At 36.2% G+C, this 22335-nt stretch overlaps 1 protein-coding gene across 2 annotated transcripts in view; it reads right to left on the minus strand.

Annotated features, from left to right (window-relative positions):
- Positions 1 to 22335, minus strand: part of LOC126814635 (NAD(P)H-hydrate epimerase) — a 204243-nt gene that overhangs the window by 152696 nt on the left and 29212 nt on the right. Inside the window, exon 1 of one of the 2 annotated variants that reach the window (XM_050539923.2) lies at positions 1765 to 2174. The exons of the other annotated variant lie outside the window; for it this stretch is intronic. Coding sequence (XP_050395880.1) covers positions 1765 to 1883 — 119 coding nt within the window. The 5' untranslated portion in view covers positions 1884 to 2174. Of the gene's footprint in view, positions 1 to 1764; positions 2175 to 22335 lie in introns of those variants that run through there. 2 annotated transcript variants of the gene reach the window in all.

The following is a 22335-nucleotide window of genomic DNA, read 5'->3' on the forward strand; positions in this document are numbered from 1 at the left end:
GTTTTAAACTTTCGCTTTGCTTGACCTAGCTTAGCGTAGCTTAGCTTAGCTTAGCTTTGCTTTGCGGAGTATAAATTGTCATTTAGGCTTTTTTCAAAAATGTTGCCTCAAGAAGAAGAAGAAGATTACCAATTGTATGGAACCAGTTCCTGGTTCAATAAAGTTTATGTAAAATATACTGGAACATTAGACAAAATCATACAATTATGTTAGCTAGTATTTCATATATAATTTTTAAAGTAAATATTGACAGCATTTTAAAGGCAATCTGACCTGTCCTTGACAAGCATCTGTGCTAATAATAAAATGGTATTTAATATTTAGTTTATTTCGATTATTTTATATTCTGAATACATACATTTTTTAAGGGTGAAGTAGCCAATATTGACGATTGATTGATTAGTCTTCAAATTGAAAACATGATTTTGATGTTTGGAAGAATCAATGTAAATACGATTAGAGAATCACACTGATTCGGAGATTGGCAAACATTTTTTGTTATGCTTACTACGAAAAAATTAAACATTATATGTTATGATATTCATATGGTTCAATGTAAGTTAAGGTTATTTAAATACCTATGGATAATCCGACCAACATACCCTTTGAGGGGGGTTCTAAGTACCCATAAACACAGGTGCTATTTCTTTAGGCGATAGTGGGAATTTACAGAAAAATTTAAAGCATAAACACAATCTTAACAACAAGAAGGGGAGTTGCCAATCCAATAATGGAAAGTGGTATGAGATGTTCATAAAAAGAGTAAGCATATCTCTAACACACAGCACCTGCCAATATCATGTAAAATTAAATGCTGAGTATGATGAAACTTAACCATTATTAGATTTAAAGTAGCTAAATCTCGAACTCAATATCGTCCAAAATCTTCAACATTGAAAACACGATTTGTTTGTCAAATTAAATCAACATTCATGTTGTGATCTTACCAGAAAAAAGTGGGCTTTTGATATCCAATATTTAAGACAAAATAAACATTTTACCATTGGTACACGAATCGTGTACCATAATGCGCTTCAGCCCCAGTTGTATCAAGAGACTTGAGGGAGGAGGCTAGACACATTGCACCAAATCAAACTGCGTATGTAGACTGGAATAACCAGACGCTAGAAATTTGCACTCGCTTGAGACTGCTGGCTTCTTTCGCCGAACATAACTGATTTGAAATTGGAGTAAAAACGGAAACCATTGAATGTAAATCAGTTTATATACATTCATATTACAGTATTATATGCATGCAACCCACTTTTGTCAGTTTCTAGGTCCCAAATGTTAGCGATTTAGCTCCTTTAACCAAGATGTAGATGTATCAACAATAGAAATTAAAAGACGTGGGGAGTTTTTTTCAATAGAGGAGTGACTGAAAAAAAAGAATTTTGTGCCCCTTGTTGTTCTTGAATTCAGAAAGTTAACCAGTTCTTTTCTCCATAACATTAGCTACAGTATTTATGGTTAACCAGTTCTTTTCTTGTTATATGTATCTTTGTTTAATGAACATGTATGTTTATAAAATATGCAGTGACTGAACTGAACTGTCAATAAAGCATTCTATTAATGTCATATGTTTCCAGCAATCGCATTATATAACTTTTTATTCTACAAAATACTTGTTCAATTATGCTGTTTTCATTTTATCAGTGATATCATAGTAGCTAAACATGCATATATGTATGTATTTTGGGTTGATTCTCAAGACCATTTGTATCGTAATGTGTGATATAAGATGTAGATAGTAAATTCACTTACTTGAGAAACGTCAACTGGGTGTAATCAAAATCATCTTTTATCTCCTTATCTTTATCTTTATCTTTTCGATAACTTCCCTTGCGACGGAATGAGAAACGATTCACAGATATTCTTTCCATTTTCTGGGATTCCTTTGTAGAACTTATTGTGGCAATAAAAGATTCAACCCTAAGCGCAAAATAATTTATCACAAAAACTCAACCCTTAAACAGTTTTCAAACTTTTCAATGTTTTCACCACTCAAAGTTAACTTGTGAAAATTGACCAAGACTGATGGTCGTTAAGAATATTGATCTACAGCTGCACAAATGTTAAATTGAGTCCTAATTACCATTAAGGACAATTCTCGCAATTTTCAATTCACAAAACAGCTAAAAGGGATGTACGTGTCGTCTGTATTCAGTATGCCAGACGCTACTAGTGATCGAAGCAAATCAGATGTATTTATACTGAGGGTGACAACAACCTACTGGATCAATATTTATCGCTTTGCTGCCAATGATATTATAAACTAGATGTGTAACTCATCTATTGATACAAACTACATAAAACACAACACAAATGGCAATAGAAATCTCAATGAACATTGAAATATTAAGATAGATGAACATTTAATACAAGTTTTATATACTTAGTTAATTTCGATGTCATTAGACAATTCCAAAAGATATATTTTATCAGCAATCTGTACAGATGTACTGTTAATTTACTTTTCTCTCGGGGATTTAAGGCTAACCACAGGCTTCCTCAATAGGGATTCTGGTTGAGGCATTTTTCTTCTGAAATCTAGAGTATGTAGCATAACATCATCATTCACAGCAACCCTATGCTTTCCAATTAAATGGGCATTGACGAAGTAACTTGTACACTTATTTCCACGTAGCTGGTTAACAGAATCTTAATCTGAGATTACTCTTATCAAAGCTTCTTGTATGTGCAAGCCAAGGTATACATGGGACCTCAGTTTTCTGTCCCATCCAATTAACAGGACATTGAACCGTGTTAGGTCTTTCAATCCTGCCCCATGGATAAGGGGAAATCACTTCAGAAAATTATGACGAACTTTCTGGGCCAACGCCAGAAGTGAACTCAAGACCTCACTGAGCCACCGCAGCTAGGGTTAAGAAATAGTAACCACTCTTTTCCATTGAACCCCTTATTATTTTCAGGCTGTGAATTCCACTAATGATTAGGTCACTTAGTTCGTAATATGATCTGGGCCCTTATTCACGAAAACTTAAACTAAGATACAATCGAAATTTTAAGAAATACTGCAATTCGATTGGCTGACCAATATGCAAATTGGATATATGCAAATTGATTTTACTGGTCAGCCAATCGAATTGCAGTATTTCTTAAAATTTCAATTGTATCTTAGTTTAAGTTTTCGTGAATAAAGGCCCAGTACATAAAGTATAATCATATCTGGACATAAAAAAAGCTGGTGAATTATATATCTGTTAACCGCATTCTTCACCCATTGGACCGATTGCAATCTGCGCTGCTGTGTCACACCGAGTCGACTTTGTCCACACAGATTGGACCCTACGTGCGCTGATTGTAATCTGCACGTACAAACTGGTGCACAAATTGTCAACTTTACGCTGATTACTCCTCGATGTTTTTAAAGATGAAAGTAGTGTGTTAGACGTCCCATGTATGATCTGTCTCTATCGACTTTGTACTGTAATGATTTGTCAAATATATTTCAAAATCACTGAACAATTAGTGTGTGCTAAGAATAATATTTAAATTTTAGTTCGTAGTATCTTGTAATCTTCGATATTTATATACGTCAACTAATCACGTGAATGAATGTCCAAAAATATTTGCTGTAATTACTGTAAACTTCAGTGTTATTTTTAAATAGTTGAAATAAATACATTTATAACAAACAGTTGACAGATTATTAAATATTTTATCAAAGTGCAATGTACGTGTTTCTGGATTCTCGCAACTCTTTCCTTTAAGGTAATCAACTGTAAACTGATTAAGTAAACTGACAGTCACAAAATTCATTAAAACGAAGAAAACTAAAGCAGTGGTCTATGACCAGGTAGTAATTAACACAGCCATTCACCCAATATTAAGGTAGTAGACTTACACATAACTGGGCACCCAAGATGGATTATCTAAAGTAAACAAGCCAACAGTGAGGCTGATGTCCCCCCCCGAAATCCCAAAATAAATAGATGAAACATATTAATTAATCGTACATTTATTTTTTTCAAAAGTATCAAGCAATCAAACTATACACTAAGTTTCATCATTCTCTGATAGAATAAAGATTATCTTGTCCCAAAGCATCGACCAATGAAATTGATTAGCTCTGCTTAGCTTTTGCTTGAAATGTTAATCATTGAACTAAGTCAAAACATTCACTTAATGAACATCAAATTTAAACATTCTACCTCAATTAAAAGCAGAGTTGTTGACCAATCAAATTGCTTATCGCTCATTTGCCTAAGCAGAAAATACTCACCATCGAACTTAGTTAAGGTAATGATATAATGAATCTATATTCAGAGTTTCATCGTTCTCACTTCATGCCCCAAAGCATCAACCAATCAAATTGCTTATCTCTGCTTACCCTAAGCAGAAAATGCTCATCTTTAAACTCCATCAAGGCATTGACCTAATAAACACCTACACCAAGTTTGAACATTCTAGCTCAATTAGAAGGAGAGTTATTGTGTTCCAAAGTCTCAGCCAATCAAATTGCTTATCGCTCTGCTTACCCTGAGCAGAAAATTCTCATTATCGAACTTAGTCAAGATAATGATATAATGAAACTATACACCAAGTTTCATCACTCTCACTTAATTAGAACTAAAGTTATCGTGTCCCAAAGCATCAACCAATCAAATTGCTTATCTCTGCTTACCCTAAGCAGAAAATGCTCATCTTAGAACTCCATCAAGGCATTGACCTAATAAACACCTACACCAAGTTTCAACATTCTAGCTCAAATAGAAAGAGAGTTATTGTGTCCCAAAAGGTGTGACGGACGCACGGACAGACGGACGTCCGGACCGACGGCCAGCCAGCCAGACAGACAGACAGACGGACAACTAACAAATGGCATATCATCTTCATTCACCACAAGGAAAAGTCACCAAAATAGAAAGAGAGGTCAAACAACTATGCATACCTCAAGTAATGAGAGATGATCAATCTTACACCCCCAACTAGATTGAACATACTACCCATCGTGAAGGTTGTATAACCGAATAGTGATACTAATTTTTAGTTCCTTTTCAAATTTTATTTTAAGAATACATAATTTAATTCTTAACTCTTTATTCATGTACATAGGCAATATAGCTAACATTAGTCTTTCTGCCTTTACTTTTAATGTTAATAATTTGATTTAAAGTTTATAAAGTAATTGCCTAAAATTGCCTAAAAGCAACAATGGTCTTGACTGTGTTATAATCTTTGGATGCCTTGAGCAAAGAGTTATGGTTAACAATGCATTCAGATTAATGCCAAACAAGTGTCAAGTATGACGGGGGATTTCAGTCAAAAGTCAGTGCTATGTTGTTAGTGCTTTTACATCTACAATGTTGCAAATGTTGAATGTAATGTGTAAATTGGAGGACGTTAAATTTAACAAAATATTGTAATACTGACAAATACATCGTGTAAATTGACATCTACGTTTTGTCATTAAACATTTCACATTAGACATTTCAAAATTTCCACAACACGCCTAACTCCATCTACCCAGATCTTTAAACATTGAACTCTCACATCTTCTCATATGACACGCGCACTATGTATTGTACCGTTCAACATTTCACTTTTACATCGTAACACAGAACTCACGACATGAAATTAGCCAGTATGAAAATAATATCAGACGGTACCTATTTTTAATCACGTGACATCTCGCGTGAAGAAAACATAATTTTGAAGCAGGGAATTTCCCCCGGCATGAGACCTGCAACCCGGTGTTGATTTCATGATTTTTTTTCTACATAAAGAAAGAAATGTAAAATATCTCGGCTTCCACATATAACACAAGAGATTTTTTGTAGAATTCATAGACTTTCCTACGAAGAATTTTACTCTGAAGTCGCCAGGGTTTGTGTGAACGTGTGCGACAGTCCATGAGCAATGTGGACATAGAAAGTTGCCACAACAACCATCCTTCCCTTCATGAGAAGTATATACAATACAAAATATAATAGCCCAACAAATAAAAGGAGAAGAATGAACAATGGCCCATGGATGGGTATTATATAATTTATAAACAGGACAGCATTATAATGCAAAAGATGACAGCACCAAAAAGAGACAGTCATAGGTACCGTGTGAACTAATTTGCATACTGGCTAATTTCATTACTTGTTCTGTGTTACGATACACAAGACATATGTCGAAGGGTACAATACATAGGGCGAGTGTCAAATGAGAAGATGTCAGAGTTCAGTGTTTAAAGTTCTGGGTAGATGGACTTCGGCTTATTGTGAAATGTTTAATGACAAAAAGTAGATGTCATTTTACTGGATGTATTTGTCAGTATTACAGGATTTTTTACTTTTGACGTAGTCAAATTTACACATTACATTCAACATTTGCAACATTTGACATGTAATAGCACTAACAACATAGCACTGACTTTTGACTCAAATCCCCCGTCATAGTCAAGGCTTTTATTAGGACTTAAAGCTTATTAACTAAGTACATTAATTATATTTCATTATAAATCTTTTACCCAATGAAATTTATATATATTAATTTAACTTCTTTCATTTGATTCGTTAAAATATTTTTATCCCTAATTTTATCTTTAATCTGGTTTGTTGAAATAATTGTCTTTTTGTCTGTATGCAAATTAGTTTTTTTAAAAGATAGAAAAGGAGAATGAAAAATATACAGGACATCAGATGAGATAGGCTTAAGACAAACCCTTTGATATGATCTTGTAAATAATGTATTTTTAAACTGTATATAAAGTAATATTGAAATAGATTTGGAATTGGACTTATAATGCAGTGACCACCTTCACTATAATACTTCTCCACAAATGAGCTATACACCCCCAATCCTAGCTCATCTACAAATATTACATATGTATCACCTGGGTGCATATTCCAACGCAGAATAGCCCCGAAACGTTGGTGATATAATGGTGGAAGATGGATTCAAGACTCGGAACTTCTCACATGCCAAGCGAGAACAACTGAAGATCTAATGGTTTGAACAAAGACAGTCAAGAACAGATTGGAGATACAAGTGGATTCCTAGATTTGGTTCATATGAGATCAGGGAATTGGTTTGATATGTTAAATCAACTATTTCTTGTACCATTCTAGCTCATCTACAAATATTACATATGTATCACCTGGGTGCATATTCCAACGCAGAATAGCCCCGAAACGTTGGTGATAGTTGGACTGATAAGCAGGTCCATAAACCCCAGATGATAGGTCCATGGTGAATACCGAGTAGGACTAGGATTAAGCGGATTATCATCGTGGTAATCCATTAAATACCCTGGACAGACTTAACTCCGCGCACACAGATTAGTTAACAGAAATTAGACAGAGATTCGTGCATGCGTGGGGGTAATCTGTCCGCAAGGTGAAATCTGTGTTCAATATATCCAATGAAATGTTGATAACATTAATTAGTCAAAGTTATATAATGTAAGGCACAACAACTTATTTCATTAATGTAGAGTGTTTAATTAAAGGAGCTAAACCTCTAACTCAATTTTTTCCATAATATTTGAATTTAAAACACACAAATTACAATTCAATATTGGTCCATTTCAATCAATATTGATATTGTTTTCTTGCCTTGATACTAATATCCATTACTTAAGAAACAATGAACATTTTATAGAACTAAGCAGACGTAAACGACTATTGTTTCAATTTGAATTGTTCATATATACTATTCAAAAAAAGTAGGGGATATTTGATTTTGGGGGCATAATACTAAAATATGTAAATGACTACGAAAAAAGTCACTATAGAACCTAACAGAAGAAACATTTCCAGTTACATGTGACGCCCAAACGCACCAATAGCTACCGCATGGAATGCAGGTGATGCTTGGGATCATCATGGGGGTCCAACCCAAGATTTGCACGACTCTGACTTTGAATGTTACAGTCATTGTGGCATTGAATTCCAGGGTGGAAACATCAGTTTAATTGTTTTAGTGACCAGAAAACAAATTTTGATATGCGTCGGCTTACCCAAAATGAAAGGTTACGTGCCCTTGGCATGCTACAGATCGGCACAACACAGGCGGTTGTGGCGCGGACGATGAATGTTTCTCAGTCTGTCATAAGCAGGCAATGGTCCAGATACCGTGATACACAATCTGTACAGGACAGACCACGCTCAGGTCGACCAAGGGCGACAACTCAAGCCCAGGATCGATTTATCCGTACCTTGGCCTTGAGAAATCGTGTCATCACAGCAAATCAGATCAGCGCTCGTCTTCAAACAGACACTGGTGTGAGAGTGAGTGGCCAGACGATTCGGAATCGACTGCATAGGGGTCACCTTCGCGCCCGACGTCCTCGCGTGATCCCTTGTTTGAGAGATCATCACATTCAGGCAAGACGTCGTTGGTGTAGGGATCGTCAACACTGGGATAATCGACGCTGGAGCAATGTGATGTTTTCAGATGAGTCAAGGTTCACTGGACAGACGTAGGAGGGTGTGGCGTCGTCGAAACGAGCGCTTCCAAGACGTTAACGTCATCAGACATGATCGATTTGGGGGTGGTTCTGTTATGGTGTTGGGAGGCATCACTGTTGCTGGAAGAACGGCTTTACATGTTGTTGCAGGGCGTGTTACAGGCCAGTACTACCGGGACAACCACTTGGCAGTCCATGTTGTGCCGTTCGCACGACGTCATGGCCGCCGTTTCATCTTCCAGGATGACAACGCAAGATGTCACAGGGCCAGGATCGTTACAGGTTACCTCCAACAACAGAACATCACCACATTACCTTGGCCAGCACTGAGTCCCGACCTCTCCCCCATCGAGCATGTCTGGGACATGCTTGGACAGAGGTTACGTCAACGTCAACAACGTCCTGCCAATGTCCAAGAACTTGCTGCTGCGTTGCAACAGGAATGGGACAATCTGGACCAAAATGACCTTAGACGTGTCATTAGGAGTATGCCACGTCGGATCAATGCTTGTTTGGCAAACAGAGGAGGATTTACCCGTTACTGACTTGGTTGTGATGCTGTGGTAACTTTGCTGTTTGACCCCGGGTATCATTTTACCCTTATAATGGTCAGTCTGTGCCTTACTTAGTCTAACGATCATTTGGAATAAATCGATGAATGTGAACTTCATTTCATTTTGTCATTTGTTTCTTCGTCAGTTTCATTAGGTGACTTTAATAACACTTAAAAATCAAATATCCCCTACTTTTTTTGAATGGTATATTTCACCAAACATAATTACAAAAATAATAATTCATATTACATTAATATGTGCTTTTAGACCCATTACACTCACATACATGAACATAGAACAGGAAAATTTGATAGGGCTCATCCTCTCATAGTCCAAAATGCTTCACATCAAATTTGAAAACGCCTGTTAAAAACAATTTCGATAGGGTTCCATCTCTCACGACCCCAATAATTCACACACAATCTGAAATAAATTTGTTAAAGCTGTTGTCTCTGTTAGATTTTGGAATGGAATGTTGCGGATCACTGAATGTCGATATCCTCTTATGAACCCAATACCAAATTTGAATGTCACAATGTTTTTTGGAAAGATGGGAATAGATCTTGAACAGAAGGTTACAGAACACAGGATATCGATAGGTTAAGCCTGGCGCACACTACGCGGCGGCTTAGGCGATTTTGGTCCCCGACGATGAAAAATAAAAAACTCGTCTAGTGTGCGCTCTCGATCGCAAGCGATATTTTCGTTATCAGACTTGTTTGATATGATTACCCAAGTCGTCGCTTCATCGGCAACAAATCGTGTAATGTGCTCACCTCGGCAACAAGTTAAGCGACAACCAAGGAAACAAATTCACCTATTAAACCAATCATTTTTGGTTATTCTTCTCATGTGACATAACCACACACAAGATTTCTCCAAATTTTTTTCTGTTGCATGTATAAGTGACTCGGGTAATCTAATTTTGCCCTAACTAACTAATTGAAATTAAGTTTGGAATTCTGGCAAAGCTGTCGAATACATATGGTAGGCAGAGTGGATTGTTCCGTCTATATGGCAATGTACTCAATAATAATATAGTCCTAGGATTCATAGATGGTAATTAGAATGGGCGTTTTTTGTAGCGAGAAAACAGAGAGTGATCGTCAATCGCTCACCTGGGGTTATTCGTTGTCTCATCTTGGTTGTTTGTTTGGTAATGAGAGGATGATTATATTTAGGATTTTCTGGAATATTTTTGGACTCATCCTCGACGGGCGTTGTACTAAGATGGCTACGCCGCCACCTGATCATCATGTACAAAACAATATTAATTGAAGTATTCAACGCCATGACGACTAAAATGAATTTACAGGTGTCACATGACGAAGCACGTAACAGGGTGTCATTTTCCGTGATCGCCAAAGTCGTCATGTAGTGTGCTCAATCCACTTATATTGAGGCGATATTTGTCGCCAGACTTGTCGCTTAAGTTGTTGCATAGTGTGCGCCAGGCTTTATACTTATCCTGACCCCAAGCCTTCACACCAAATTTGAATAAATCTGTTAATCAGTGGTTGCCATGCAAGATACACCCACATTTTGCAAGAGATGGATAGAGAACAAACTAAAAAAAAACCTGTGATTTTTCGTACAATCAGGGGTCAAAATCCACGAAGTTCATGTCTGAAATGCAAGAATATCGAAATGGACTGAGATCTTTGGAGTATAATGATATATTTTAAGTTTCATCAAAATCGGACAAAAATTGTGACCTCTACAGGGTCCACAACCTTCGTATTACATACTTGTACACAATTTGCGTACAAGGAGTGGACATTATGTCGGGCAGTTCTGTTTCAATTTCTTCGAAATTCAAACTCAACCTTCATTATGGTGAAACGGTGATATATTTAAATGTTTGTTAAAATCTGATAAAAATTGTGTTCTCTAATCCAGGAAGTTACAGTTTGTTATGCATGAATATCAAAAGCAACCAAGATCTTTGGGATATAAACAAATGTTTTAAGTTTCATCAATTGGATAAAAATTGTGACCTTTAGGTGGTCCACAACCTTGACATTAAATACTGTAACACTACTTGCATACAGGGAGTGGACATTTTGTTCAGCAGTTTCGGTCCGATTTTCACGAAATTTGAACTCAACTATCATAATGGTGTAACAGTGATATATTTATAAGGTTTTTTTTAGCTCGGATTAGAGGGACCACACGCTAAAAACATGATTTTTCGTTCAAATAGGGGCCATAATCCAGGAAGTTATGGTCCAATATGTGCGACTATCAAAAGAAACCAAGCTCGTTGGGTTATAAACATATATTTCAAGTTTATCAATATCAGATGTAATTTGTGTCCTCAAGAGTGTCCACAAGCCAAAAAATGTGATTTTTCGTACAATCAGGGGCCATAATCCATGAAGTTAAGATCCAATACATGCCAGATAAACCTATATTTCAAGTTTCGTCAAAATCGGATAAAAATTGTGACCTGTACAGTACGTCCCCAAACAAATTGACGACGAACGGATGGACAGACAGAGGCATATAAAAGCATGCCACGACTCACGATAGCTCAGAGGAACCATGCCATTGCCAATCACTTCCAGGTCAATGTTCGGATCATCTACAGGCTTCAGCAACGCTTTCGGGCCACCAACACCACGGATGATCGCCCCCGAACTGGTAGACAAAGGGTTACCACAAGGTGAAAAGACTGCCATGTTGTGCGACAGCACATGCAGAATCCCTTCACACAGGCATTTGAGACAGCACGTCAGACAGTGGGAACACACGGAACACCCATCAGTACCGATACAGTGTCAACGTTATGCACTGGCCAGCCCTTAGTCCGGACTTAAATCTGATAAAACATCGTTGGGATGAAATTCAGAGGAGACTTAATAACGTCGTACCGAGACCAAACACAGCCGATGGATTGCGCCCTGCCTTTCTGAGAGTGTGGTTCCAGGTGCCAATGGCGTTCATCAATCCTCTGGTCCACTCCATGTACAGACGCTGCACTGCTGTTATTGACACTCACGGTGGACACACCAGATACTGATGTATAGACTGTGTACAGACTCTAAACCTACTCGTAATGTCTTGGAATTGTGATGAATTAATCAATGTGTCAGTATTGTTCACAAAAAATTGCTCTGATCCATTTAGTAAGTCGTTTTCTAGAATGATTTGATTTTAGTGCCTCTCTGATTTTGAAATCGTACTGATGTTTTTTTTGCTGTTTAGTATAGTTGACTTGGACACTCATCTAAATATAATTTATTCATTTTTCGAAAATCCATTTATCATAAAACTAGCAAACGACATAATAATAATAATATTATCGTCATTTCATTTATAAAGCGTGTTAATACTGAAGAAAACAGTTTCTAAGGCGCTGTTGTTTTTTTATATTCACTGATTATTTACTTGTAATATATTGAAAACACTCTCTACTTTTGTGTTTAGGACCACTTGAGCATTGAACATTTGTTTACCATAATACATAAATAATTGTTAATTTTCATTATTTACCAGTCCGAAGTTGGCCATGCTTGATTTGCGCCTCGAGCTTTCGCTACATGCTCTCTGATTGGTTGCGTGCGACCAATCAAATCGGCGTCTGAATTGTCGACATCACAAAGTGATTCCGCAGGTTTTTTTTTTACTTTGGTGACTTTTGTCTGCATTTATGTTGAATCGGTTTGGTTTTTGATGCCATTAGTTTTATTGTGCGAACTTAACGCAAACCGGTACCTGATTTGATTCGTATGTAATGACTGTGCCTGCCGTCTGAGTTTTATCTTGTGTGGAGCGAAATCCAGCATCTAGGACGTGGTCTTGAGCGGGTGGTACCATTTTTAAGGTAGACAGAACGACGCGTACGATTTGTAGTTGTTGAAAGTTATTATGGTACGATAGTCATAAAATCTTGAGATTACATTTAAATTACTTGTTTTGTTTGTTTAAAAACGTACCTTCATATTCATCTGGTAAACACTGGAATAAAGCTAAACCCTTACAATTTGTTAAATAAAACTTTTGGAATAATAAATAATCGTATGTTTTCTCTGAATTGCGGCAAACCACTGAGCATCCTGTATACGAATCCCTGCTTCTTCTGAATAAACCCACACTTGGAGGTTTTGTGTCTTGTGAAAAGGACAGGACTTACATTGCATTTATTTAAGCTGAGGGTCGGGATGGGATTGGTTCGACTGGATGCCGGGCACCTTTTTTTTGCAAACTTGAACCTACATTTATTTGCTTATAAGTCCCAAGATACTACATTTTTGATGGGTTTGTCTCATACTACATATTGGCGAGCTTTGTAAGATAATACATTTTTGCCAGTCATAATACATAAGCCCCTCCTACTACACCATAATTCCCCATATCGTCGCTTGGAAGTCAAAAGCTTGTTACTCCGTATTTTTCCATTTCCATGTTTTTACACTTTGAATGTTCCCGCTGCCTTATATAATTTACACTGGTTACCCCTGTTAAATATCGAATTGATTTTAAGATTTTATTACTTACTTTTAAATATTTAAATAATTTAGCTCCTGTTTACCTCTCAGATCTTTTAGAAATTTATACACGTACATCAGATAAACTACTTTTAAAGCCCAAAACTGTTCAACTAGTCTCTTATGGTCAGCGCTCTTTCAGTTATCAAGCACCTGTTTTATGGAATAATCTACCATTTAGTTTAAGATGTTGTACATCTCTATATTCTTTTAAAAAACAACTTAAGACACATTTATTTAATCAGGCTTTTAATTGACTCTGTATACAATCATTAACATGTCCATAATCTTGTTGTTTATTTATGATTACATTGTCACTTTGTTAAGTGCCCTTGAAAATGTTATATGAAAGTGCGTACTAAAAATATGCTGTAATAATAATAATAACAGACAATGAAACATAGTTTATAAGGTGTATAAAATATAGTAATATTTAATGTGTATTATGCCATTGTTAGGAGTTACTGGTATTGATATCCTATTGCCCTACTGACCTCTTTTGAGGAACAAATATTTACTTTTTTGATCATTTCAGGTCATTTTATTTCATGAAGTATGGAAGCCAACAAATATTCCTCAGGGACTCTATCTAGGGTAGCAGCTTGTCCAAAACATCAACAGAACGCAAATCCATCCTGGACACTTTCAGAAGGTAGAACATGCTTAAAACTAACAACGAAAATGTACATGTACATAACAATGTTCCGGTCCCATCAACGTCAAAGAACCCATTTTTTTAACAGGTGTCAGCCATCACTACTGCACCTAGTTTGAAAGATCCAGAGTGGATGGCTCCTGTTAAAAAGAAATGTTTATTCCCTTTGCAGAGTTAAGTAATTTTGATTTATCTGATTCTTCTGATAATACAACAGAGTTGAACAACAATAAAAGATATGCATGTGCTGATATTTGAAAAGTCAAATCAGAGAAAGTTAAATTTTTTAGCCCAAATGCAAGGAGAGAAATACATGGGTTGAATGAAAATAGACAGGAAATACACTTATTCGGTCACAAAAGATCTTGGTCAACGCGAGTGTCAACATTCCTGCAACAAAAATAAAACATTCAAATGTAATAATGTTTACAGAGGAAGATAGGAAGAATATATTTGAGGGATTCTGGAAGATGGACTGGAATCAGAAAAGATTTTTTCGTAGCAAATAATCTCTTCTGAACGGACAGTCATAGGGAATTCAAGAAGAAATCGCACTCTCGTCTACCATCTAAAATGAAATTAATCTTGAATCGGAGTTTGTAAAAACATGCGTCTGTCTACGTTATGAATAGGTGCATGGCAGTTACTTAAATGGACAAATGACTCTCAAAATGGCACGCAAACAACATCAGTCCACCTACTCAAAAGCATGCAAACCACATGGAAAATAGAAAAGCTGTTCTATTATTTGTTGAAACTTTGCCCAAATTACCATGGTATCTTCTACATCCAGATTATATCCACAGTCTGATATCAAATCATTCTCTCCGACTCTCCGTCTCTATGGTATTTATAAAGAATATTGCACTACGGCCGAAATCAAGTCGGTGTCAATCAAGGTATTTAAATCAGTTTTGAATGAAATGAAGGTTTCCATTTTCCATCCTAAAAAAGATCAATGCGACGTGTCCTGTAGTTTTGAAACTGTAATTTGCAGGAGGAAATATACTGATAACACATACAGAAAGAAAATGAAGCCAGAAATGAAAAAGAAACCGTCAAAGTTAATGCATTAGAAGGCAGGTGTAGAGCGATTATTGGGGACATCCAGGCAGTTTTGTAAGCTCTGAGCTTGTTGGCCAGTTGTATGTATTACAAGACAAAACTTGCATGTACTAACTACACTATTTATGATCTTGGTTCAGGCGACGTCTCCTGTTACGTTTGGCATGAGGGTGATCTAGGGTTGAGCAATTTTACATCTTGTATTGCAGATTACATAGAACAAGCCAACAGTGAGGCTGATGTCCCCCGCTGAAATATCAAAATAAATAGATGACACATTAATAGTACATTTATTTTTTTCTAAAATATCGAGCAATCAAACTGATTAACAACTATACACTAAGTTTCATCATTCTCTATCGGATAGAATCAAAGTTACCTTGTCCCAAAGCATCGACCAATGAAATTGCTTAGCACTGCTTAGCTTTAACTCAAAATGTTAATCATTGAACTCAGTCTAGACATTCACCTAATGAACATCTACATCAAGTTTAAACAATCTACCTCAATTAAAAGCAAAGTTGTTATGTTCCAAAGTCTTGACCAATCAAATTGCTTATCGCTCCTTAGCCTAAGCAGAAAATTATTTTCATCGAACTTAGTCAAGGTTATGATAAATGAATCTATACTCGGAGTTTCATGACTCTCACATAATTATAACCAAAGTTATCATGCCCCAAAGCATCAACCAATCAGATAGCTTATCGCTGCTTAACGTAAGCAGACAATGTTCATCAAGGCATTCAGAAAAACAAAAAATAATTTCACAAAAAGATTCAAAATATTTAATATTCATTTCATTTACATAAATATATATATATATATCACTGGGTTAATTATTTACATCTGTTGCAGGACACTTTCTGCAAACCTGTTGCCTTTGATTCCAGTATCCCTCAAATAGTGATTTCTAAAAATGTTTTCACCTGTCCAACAACCCGCCGCCAGGATATCTAATTTAAAAAACATGATCTCCACACATTCGGCATGTGCCAGTATTTAATAATTCTTTTTTAAAAATGGAATTCTTTTTAACCTAATCACCTAAAAAATAAACATTACATGCGTAGGAATACACGTGAAGTTTGTTGCCAAGTGCCATTTTGGCCAATTAAAATAAAGAAAACGTTTAACCCCGATCCTTCAATCATGGCGTATTATAGTCAACAAGGACACGTTTTTCTGGCATTCTGACCAAAAAAATGAAGTGCCTTATTCATCAGAATGCAACACAGCCCTGCAAGTTACTGGTTTTTAACGGCAACCCCTGGAGGCATTGTGTGGAATATTCAAAACAGTGGCAGACTTTGGATGGAGAAGAAAAAAACATTGCAATCACGTATCGAGATGTGTTCGAAGGTATGTTTGTATGTTATTATTAGTTATTTTATTATTATTATTTTCTTAGTCTTAGTTAGTCTAAACCGTAAAAAGATCTGCAAAGATTATTGATCCTACAGGTGGAAATGCTATTTAAATAAGCAATTTTAGATTTTGATTTCATTTAGAGATTGCATTGCTCAAAAAAAAATTCACACATGTGACATACAATTATGTTTTTTCTATCATATTTCCTATTTTCTTTAGGAACAAAGGATGAAGCTTCAAAGGTGAATCAAAAAGATGTTCCTGTAAAGTTGCTGCTCTTTCGTGTACAGATCTATGTGGATGTAAAGACTGTCAAAATTCCACACCTACACCCACAGAGATGGCTATGGATGATAATGATCATCATGATGATGATGAAGAAGAATGTTGAATGTAAAAACTATATATTGTTACAAAGATAATAATCAATACATTCTCAATAAAAAAAAATAAATATATATATTTTCATTATTACATCAACAAATATTTGTTTTAAAAGTATTATTATTTTTTCCTTTTCTTTAAAATGATTTTCTATCCCCAATTCTTTGTACACCTTTAACCTGGCATTACTAAAATTAAAGCAATATATGGGAGCATGGATTTTATCCTCAGTTGAATGCTACGATGATGATGATGAGTTAGTTGTATTTTACATCCGCTTCCACCGAGGTGATATCGCAGACAAGCTACATTCTCACATAGTTTATAACTCTTACATCAGGGTTTTTTTTTTGTGTCTGTCCCTTATGATCGGCTGAAGTTTAGTGATTTTTTTTTCTCTTAATTTCTGATATTTTTAAAATCAAGTCATTCCATCGGATTATAATTTTGTTTTATCTTATAGTAAAACTAATGCTTTAAATCTGTATCATTAGTCGAGTTTAAATTTTTAACAGTTTTACAATTCAAGTAATCTTTGTTAATATTGAACCTATCATTGAACTCACTATAACATATATTAACCATAACAAATTCATTATGCATATTTTGTACACTTTAGTCCATGAATGATTTAGTATAATTATAAAATCAAAATCAACATGTTTTATTAAATTTTAAAATGACTTTGTATATATGTTTTTACATACCTATTGTATGCTGATTCAAGCCTATAAATTCATATCTTATCAACAGAGCTTGTACATACTGTTTTTTTCCATATTCATTTTCATTAAAATCAGAACTTTTGTCAATTAAAGTCATTACAGTAATATTTAAAGGAGCTAAATCGCTAACACTTGAGACCTAGAAATTGACAAAAGTGGGTCGCAACGCATATAATACTGTAGTATGAATGTATACTATTCAAAAAAAGTAGGGGATATTTGATTTTGGGGGCATAATACTAAAATATGCAAATGACTACGAAAAAAGTCACTATAGAACCTAACAGAAGAAACATTTCCAGTTACATGTGACGCCCAAACGCACCAATAGTTACCGCATGGAATGCAGGTGATGCTTGGGATCATCATGGGGGTCCAACCCAAGATTTGCACGACTCTGACTTTGAATGTTACAGTCATTGTGGCATTGAAGTCCAGGGTGGAAACATCAGTTTAATTGTTTTAGTGACCAGAAAACAAATTTTGATATGCGTCGGCTTACCCAAAATGAAAGGTTACGCGCCCTTGGCATGCTACAGATCGGCACAACACAGGCGGTTGTGGCGCGGACGATGAATGTTTCTCAGTCTGTCATAAGCAGGCTATGGTCCAGATACCGTGATACACAATCTGTACAGGACAGACCACGCTCAGGTCGACCAAGGGCGACAACTCAAGCCCAGGATCGATTTATCCGTACCTTGGCCTTGGGAAATCGTGTCATCACAGCAAATCAGATCAGCGCTCGTCTTCAAACAGACACTGGTGTGAGAGTGAGTGGCCAGACGATTCGGAATCGACTGCATAGGGGTCACCTTCGCGCCCGACGTCCTCGCGTGATCCCTTGTTTGAGAGATCATCACATTCAGGCAAGACGTCGTTGGTGTAGGGATCGTCAACACTGGGATAATCGACGCTGGAGCAATGTGATGTTTTCAGATGAGTCAAGGTTCACTGTTGATTTTTTGGACAGACGTAGGAGGGTGTGGCGTCGTCGAAACGAGCGCTTCCAAGACGTTAACGTCATCAGACATGATCGATTTGGGGGTTGTTCTGTTATGCTGTGGGGAGGCATCACTGTTGCTGGAAGAACGGCTTTACATGTTGTTGCAGGGCGTGTTACAGGCCAGTACTACCGGGACAACATCTTGGCAGTCCATGTTGTGCCGTTCGCACGACGTCATGGCCGCCGTTTCATCTTCCAGGATGACAACGCAAGATGTCACAGGGCCAGGATCGTTACAGGTTACCTCCAACAACAGAACATCACCACAATACCTTGGCCAGCACTGAGTCCCGACCTCTCCCCCATCGAGCATGTCTGGGACATGCTTGGATAGAGGTTACGTCTACGTCAACAACGTCCTGCCAATGTCCAAGAACTTGCTGCTGCGTTGCAACAGGAATGGGACAATCTGAACCAAAATGACCATAGACGTCTCATTAGGAGTATGCCACGTCGGATCAATGCTTGTTTGGCAAACAGAGGAGGATTTACCCGTTACTGACTTGGTTGTGATGCTGTGGTAACTTTGCTGTTTGACCCCGGGTATCATTTTACCCTTATAATGGTCAGTCTGTGCCTTACTTAGTCTAACGATCATTTGGAATAAATCGATGAATGTGAACTTCATTTCATTTTGTCATTTGTTTCTTCGTCAGTTTCAATAGGTGACTTTAATAACACTTAAAAATCAAATATCCCCTACTTTTTTTGAATAGTATATATAAACTGATTTACATTCAATGGTTTCCGTTTTTACTCCAATTTCAAATCATCTATGTTTGGCGACATAATCCAGCAGTATCAAGCGAGTGCAAATTTCTAGCGTCTGGTTATTCCAGTCTATATACGCCGTTTGATTTGGTGCAATGTGTCTAGCCTCGTCCCTCGAGTCTCTTGATACAACTGGGGCTGAAGCGCATTATGGTACACGATTCGTGTACAAATGGTAAAATGTTTTTGTCTTAAATATTGGATATCAAAAGCCCATCTTTTTCCGGTAAGATCACAACATGAATGTTGATTTAATTTGACAAATAAATCATGTTTTCAATGTTGAAGATTTTGGATGATATTGAGTTAGAGACTTAGCTTCTTTAATGTTTAAATTTTGAACTACATGTATTAAAAATCTTAACTATTTCTTTATATATCAGACATGTGCAGCATACATATTTATTTTAGTCTATTATGGTACATTTTTTCTCAGTTGTTTGATGTTAATTATCAATGAATTAGAGTATGTGTAGGTGTGTACATGTGTGTGTGTGAGTGTATGTAATATATATATGTGTTTATTTATGTATTTGATTTATTATTGTAATTTCATTATGTTTTGATTGTAATATTTATATCTGTTTGTATTTTTTTTTTTGGAGAGTGGGGTTGCCTGCTCTATAATCCAATTATCTTTAATAAATAATGTTAAAAAAATAATTTATTTTTAAAACTCCCATAGACCGCTCCTTTGAGCAAGACCAAGTAGTCTATATATATTTTTTAAAATAGGGGAATGAACAAAGAAGGGGCATTTTAGCCAGTTGTTAGAACACAACCTGTATTATACCTATGCATTAATTTCAAAAAGTCATAATTTAGCAAACACAAATAACTGTCCACAAAACATCAGTTAATTGTTATTACATTGTCAAACCTTATTAGGGGTGCTTTTGTGGGTATATTGATATTAAAAGGTATTTCCAACCTTATATGGAGGGTTCGGGGATTAAGCAGTGTATGGGGGGGGGGGGGGGAGTGCTGGGCCTTGCATTTGATTTATGCATAGTTATATTATTTGGATGCTACAGTGTCAAATTTATTAGAGATGAGGAAGGGTGGGCTTAGGGGATCTATTCTAACCAGTTAATATTAGGATGAATTCGACAATGCAAAGTATGTATGTCTACACACGCAAAGACTACAGTAGGAAGAGAGCCTCTAATAAAATATAGCTTCACACACCTTGATTGATTTTGATATTTGGCAATTATCTATATTTATATTCGAGTATATATAGGCCTATATCATTGCTATCAAACAACATTTCCAACCCTTCTCAAATTATCTTAATACTCGGAGCTGTGGTGGGACGTTAAACACGATGCATGCAAAAATTAATTCCACAGTGTCGTGTAGGCCTACTTTCTTAAGAATAATAAATTGATTCATCACATTTACACAGGCTACAAACAGCTTAAAATTTGTTGAGAGAGGACAAGCCCGTCAGGTATTACCGACAGCGGCTTCACGGGGGTAAGAGGGGTAAAGCTTGTCTGGCATCGGGGAAAACTTTCCGTCTGATGGGGTGGAGGGTCCGAAAACATGGCACATGTGACATAATCGTCAAGTGGTAAGCAGCTGTCAGTTGGACACCTCTACCCAATGACTATGAGTCATCGCTGACCTAAATCTTTCACATTTATTCACTTATTACATTTTAGCCGACACCGGTAAATACCAGTATTAATAGTGCACACTTTCTTTTCATTAGAAATATGATTTACGAGTTTGGCTAAAAAAATCGAACTAATTATATTATAGCAAAACAACAACATTGATCTATTAAATTCTCCTTAAGGTCACGTGTATTTACTGTTATTCGCTATTTACTAGATTTTCATTGGCTGAAAGCTTGCCGTCTCACTACTTTTATTATTGCGAGGACAAAAAATGCTGTCGTTTAGATTATTGGTTTAAAACGTTTCTGGCACATAAATTGGAGTGTGGCAGTTTTGTTTACAATACATTAGGGTTATTTCTCGAGAAATAAATATTTAAACTTTCCACAGCGGTGAGTTGCAACGACTTTTGAAAACTAAGCTAGTTAGAACTTCCCAGTCCTCCGCCTAGCATAGTAAAATGGAAATATCCCAAGAATTCAGATAACAAGGTTTAGGAGGATCTTTATTATATATGCCTTTATTAAAATTTGAAATCATATGACTACTTTGTAAAATATTATTACCACAAGAGCTCAACGTATTGGATATGGTTGACTTATGAATATTTATAACACTATAAGAAATTTTATGTTCAACCAAAAAACCAAGTTTAAAGTATCAATTACAGTAGGAGCCCAAGGGATCAATTTGTTGTTCAATTGCCCAAAACACCCACTTTTTCCATGCAAAATGGTATTGTTTTTTTGTTGAGTCCCTACAGGAGAGGATAATACTGTTAGAAGCGACTTTTGATAAGCCAAGCTTAGAGTGGTATTGCCTGATACAACACAAGCGGTCAAATAAAGTCTTTTGCCCCTTAATGGATGCAATGTGTTGCTGTGAACCAACCTCAACAAGTCTTTCTGAATTGGAGGTCTCCTTGGATTTCAAATTAACATTCTCAACAGAGATGGGAACCAAACCTGAGTTGACCAACCTGGGACTATAATGATGGCTTTCTCTACTTGATCTGACAACACCTTACATTGAATTACATTAAAAGGTGGACAAATAATATATGGCTTAAAGATACATTAGTTAAGAGTTCAATAAAGAGTTTATCATTCTTGCTATAATTATTCAAAAATAGATGATAAAAAAAGAAAATATTGAAAATTTCATTCAAATTACTTCATTCTCAGCCAAGTTATCATTGTTTGTAGTTTTGACAAGATGTGTGGACAGTGGTATAACCAGGGCACTGGTATAATCGGGACTTAGCTTG

Source organism: Patella vulgata, chromosome 3 (genome assembly GCF_932274485.2).
Source record: "Patella vulgata chromosome 3, xgPatVulg1.2, whole genome shotgun sequence".
NCBI lineage: Eukaryota > Metazoa > Mollusca > Gastropoda > Patellidae > Patella > Patella vulgata.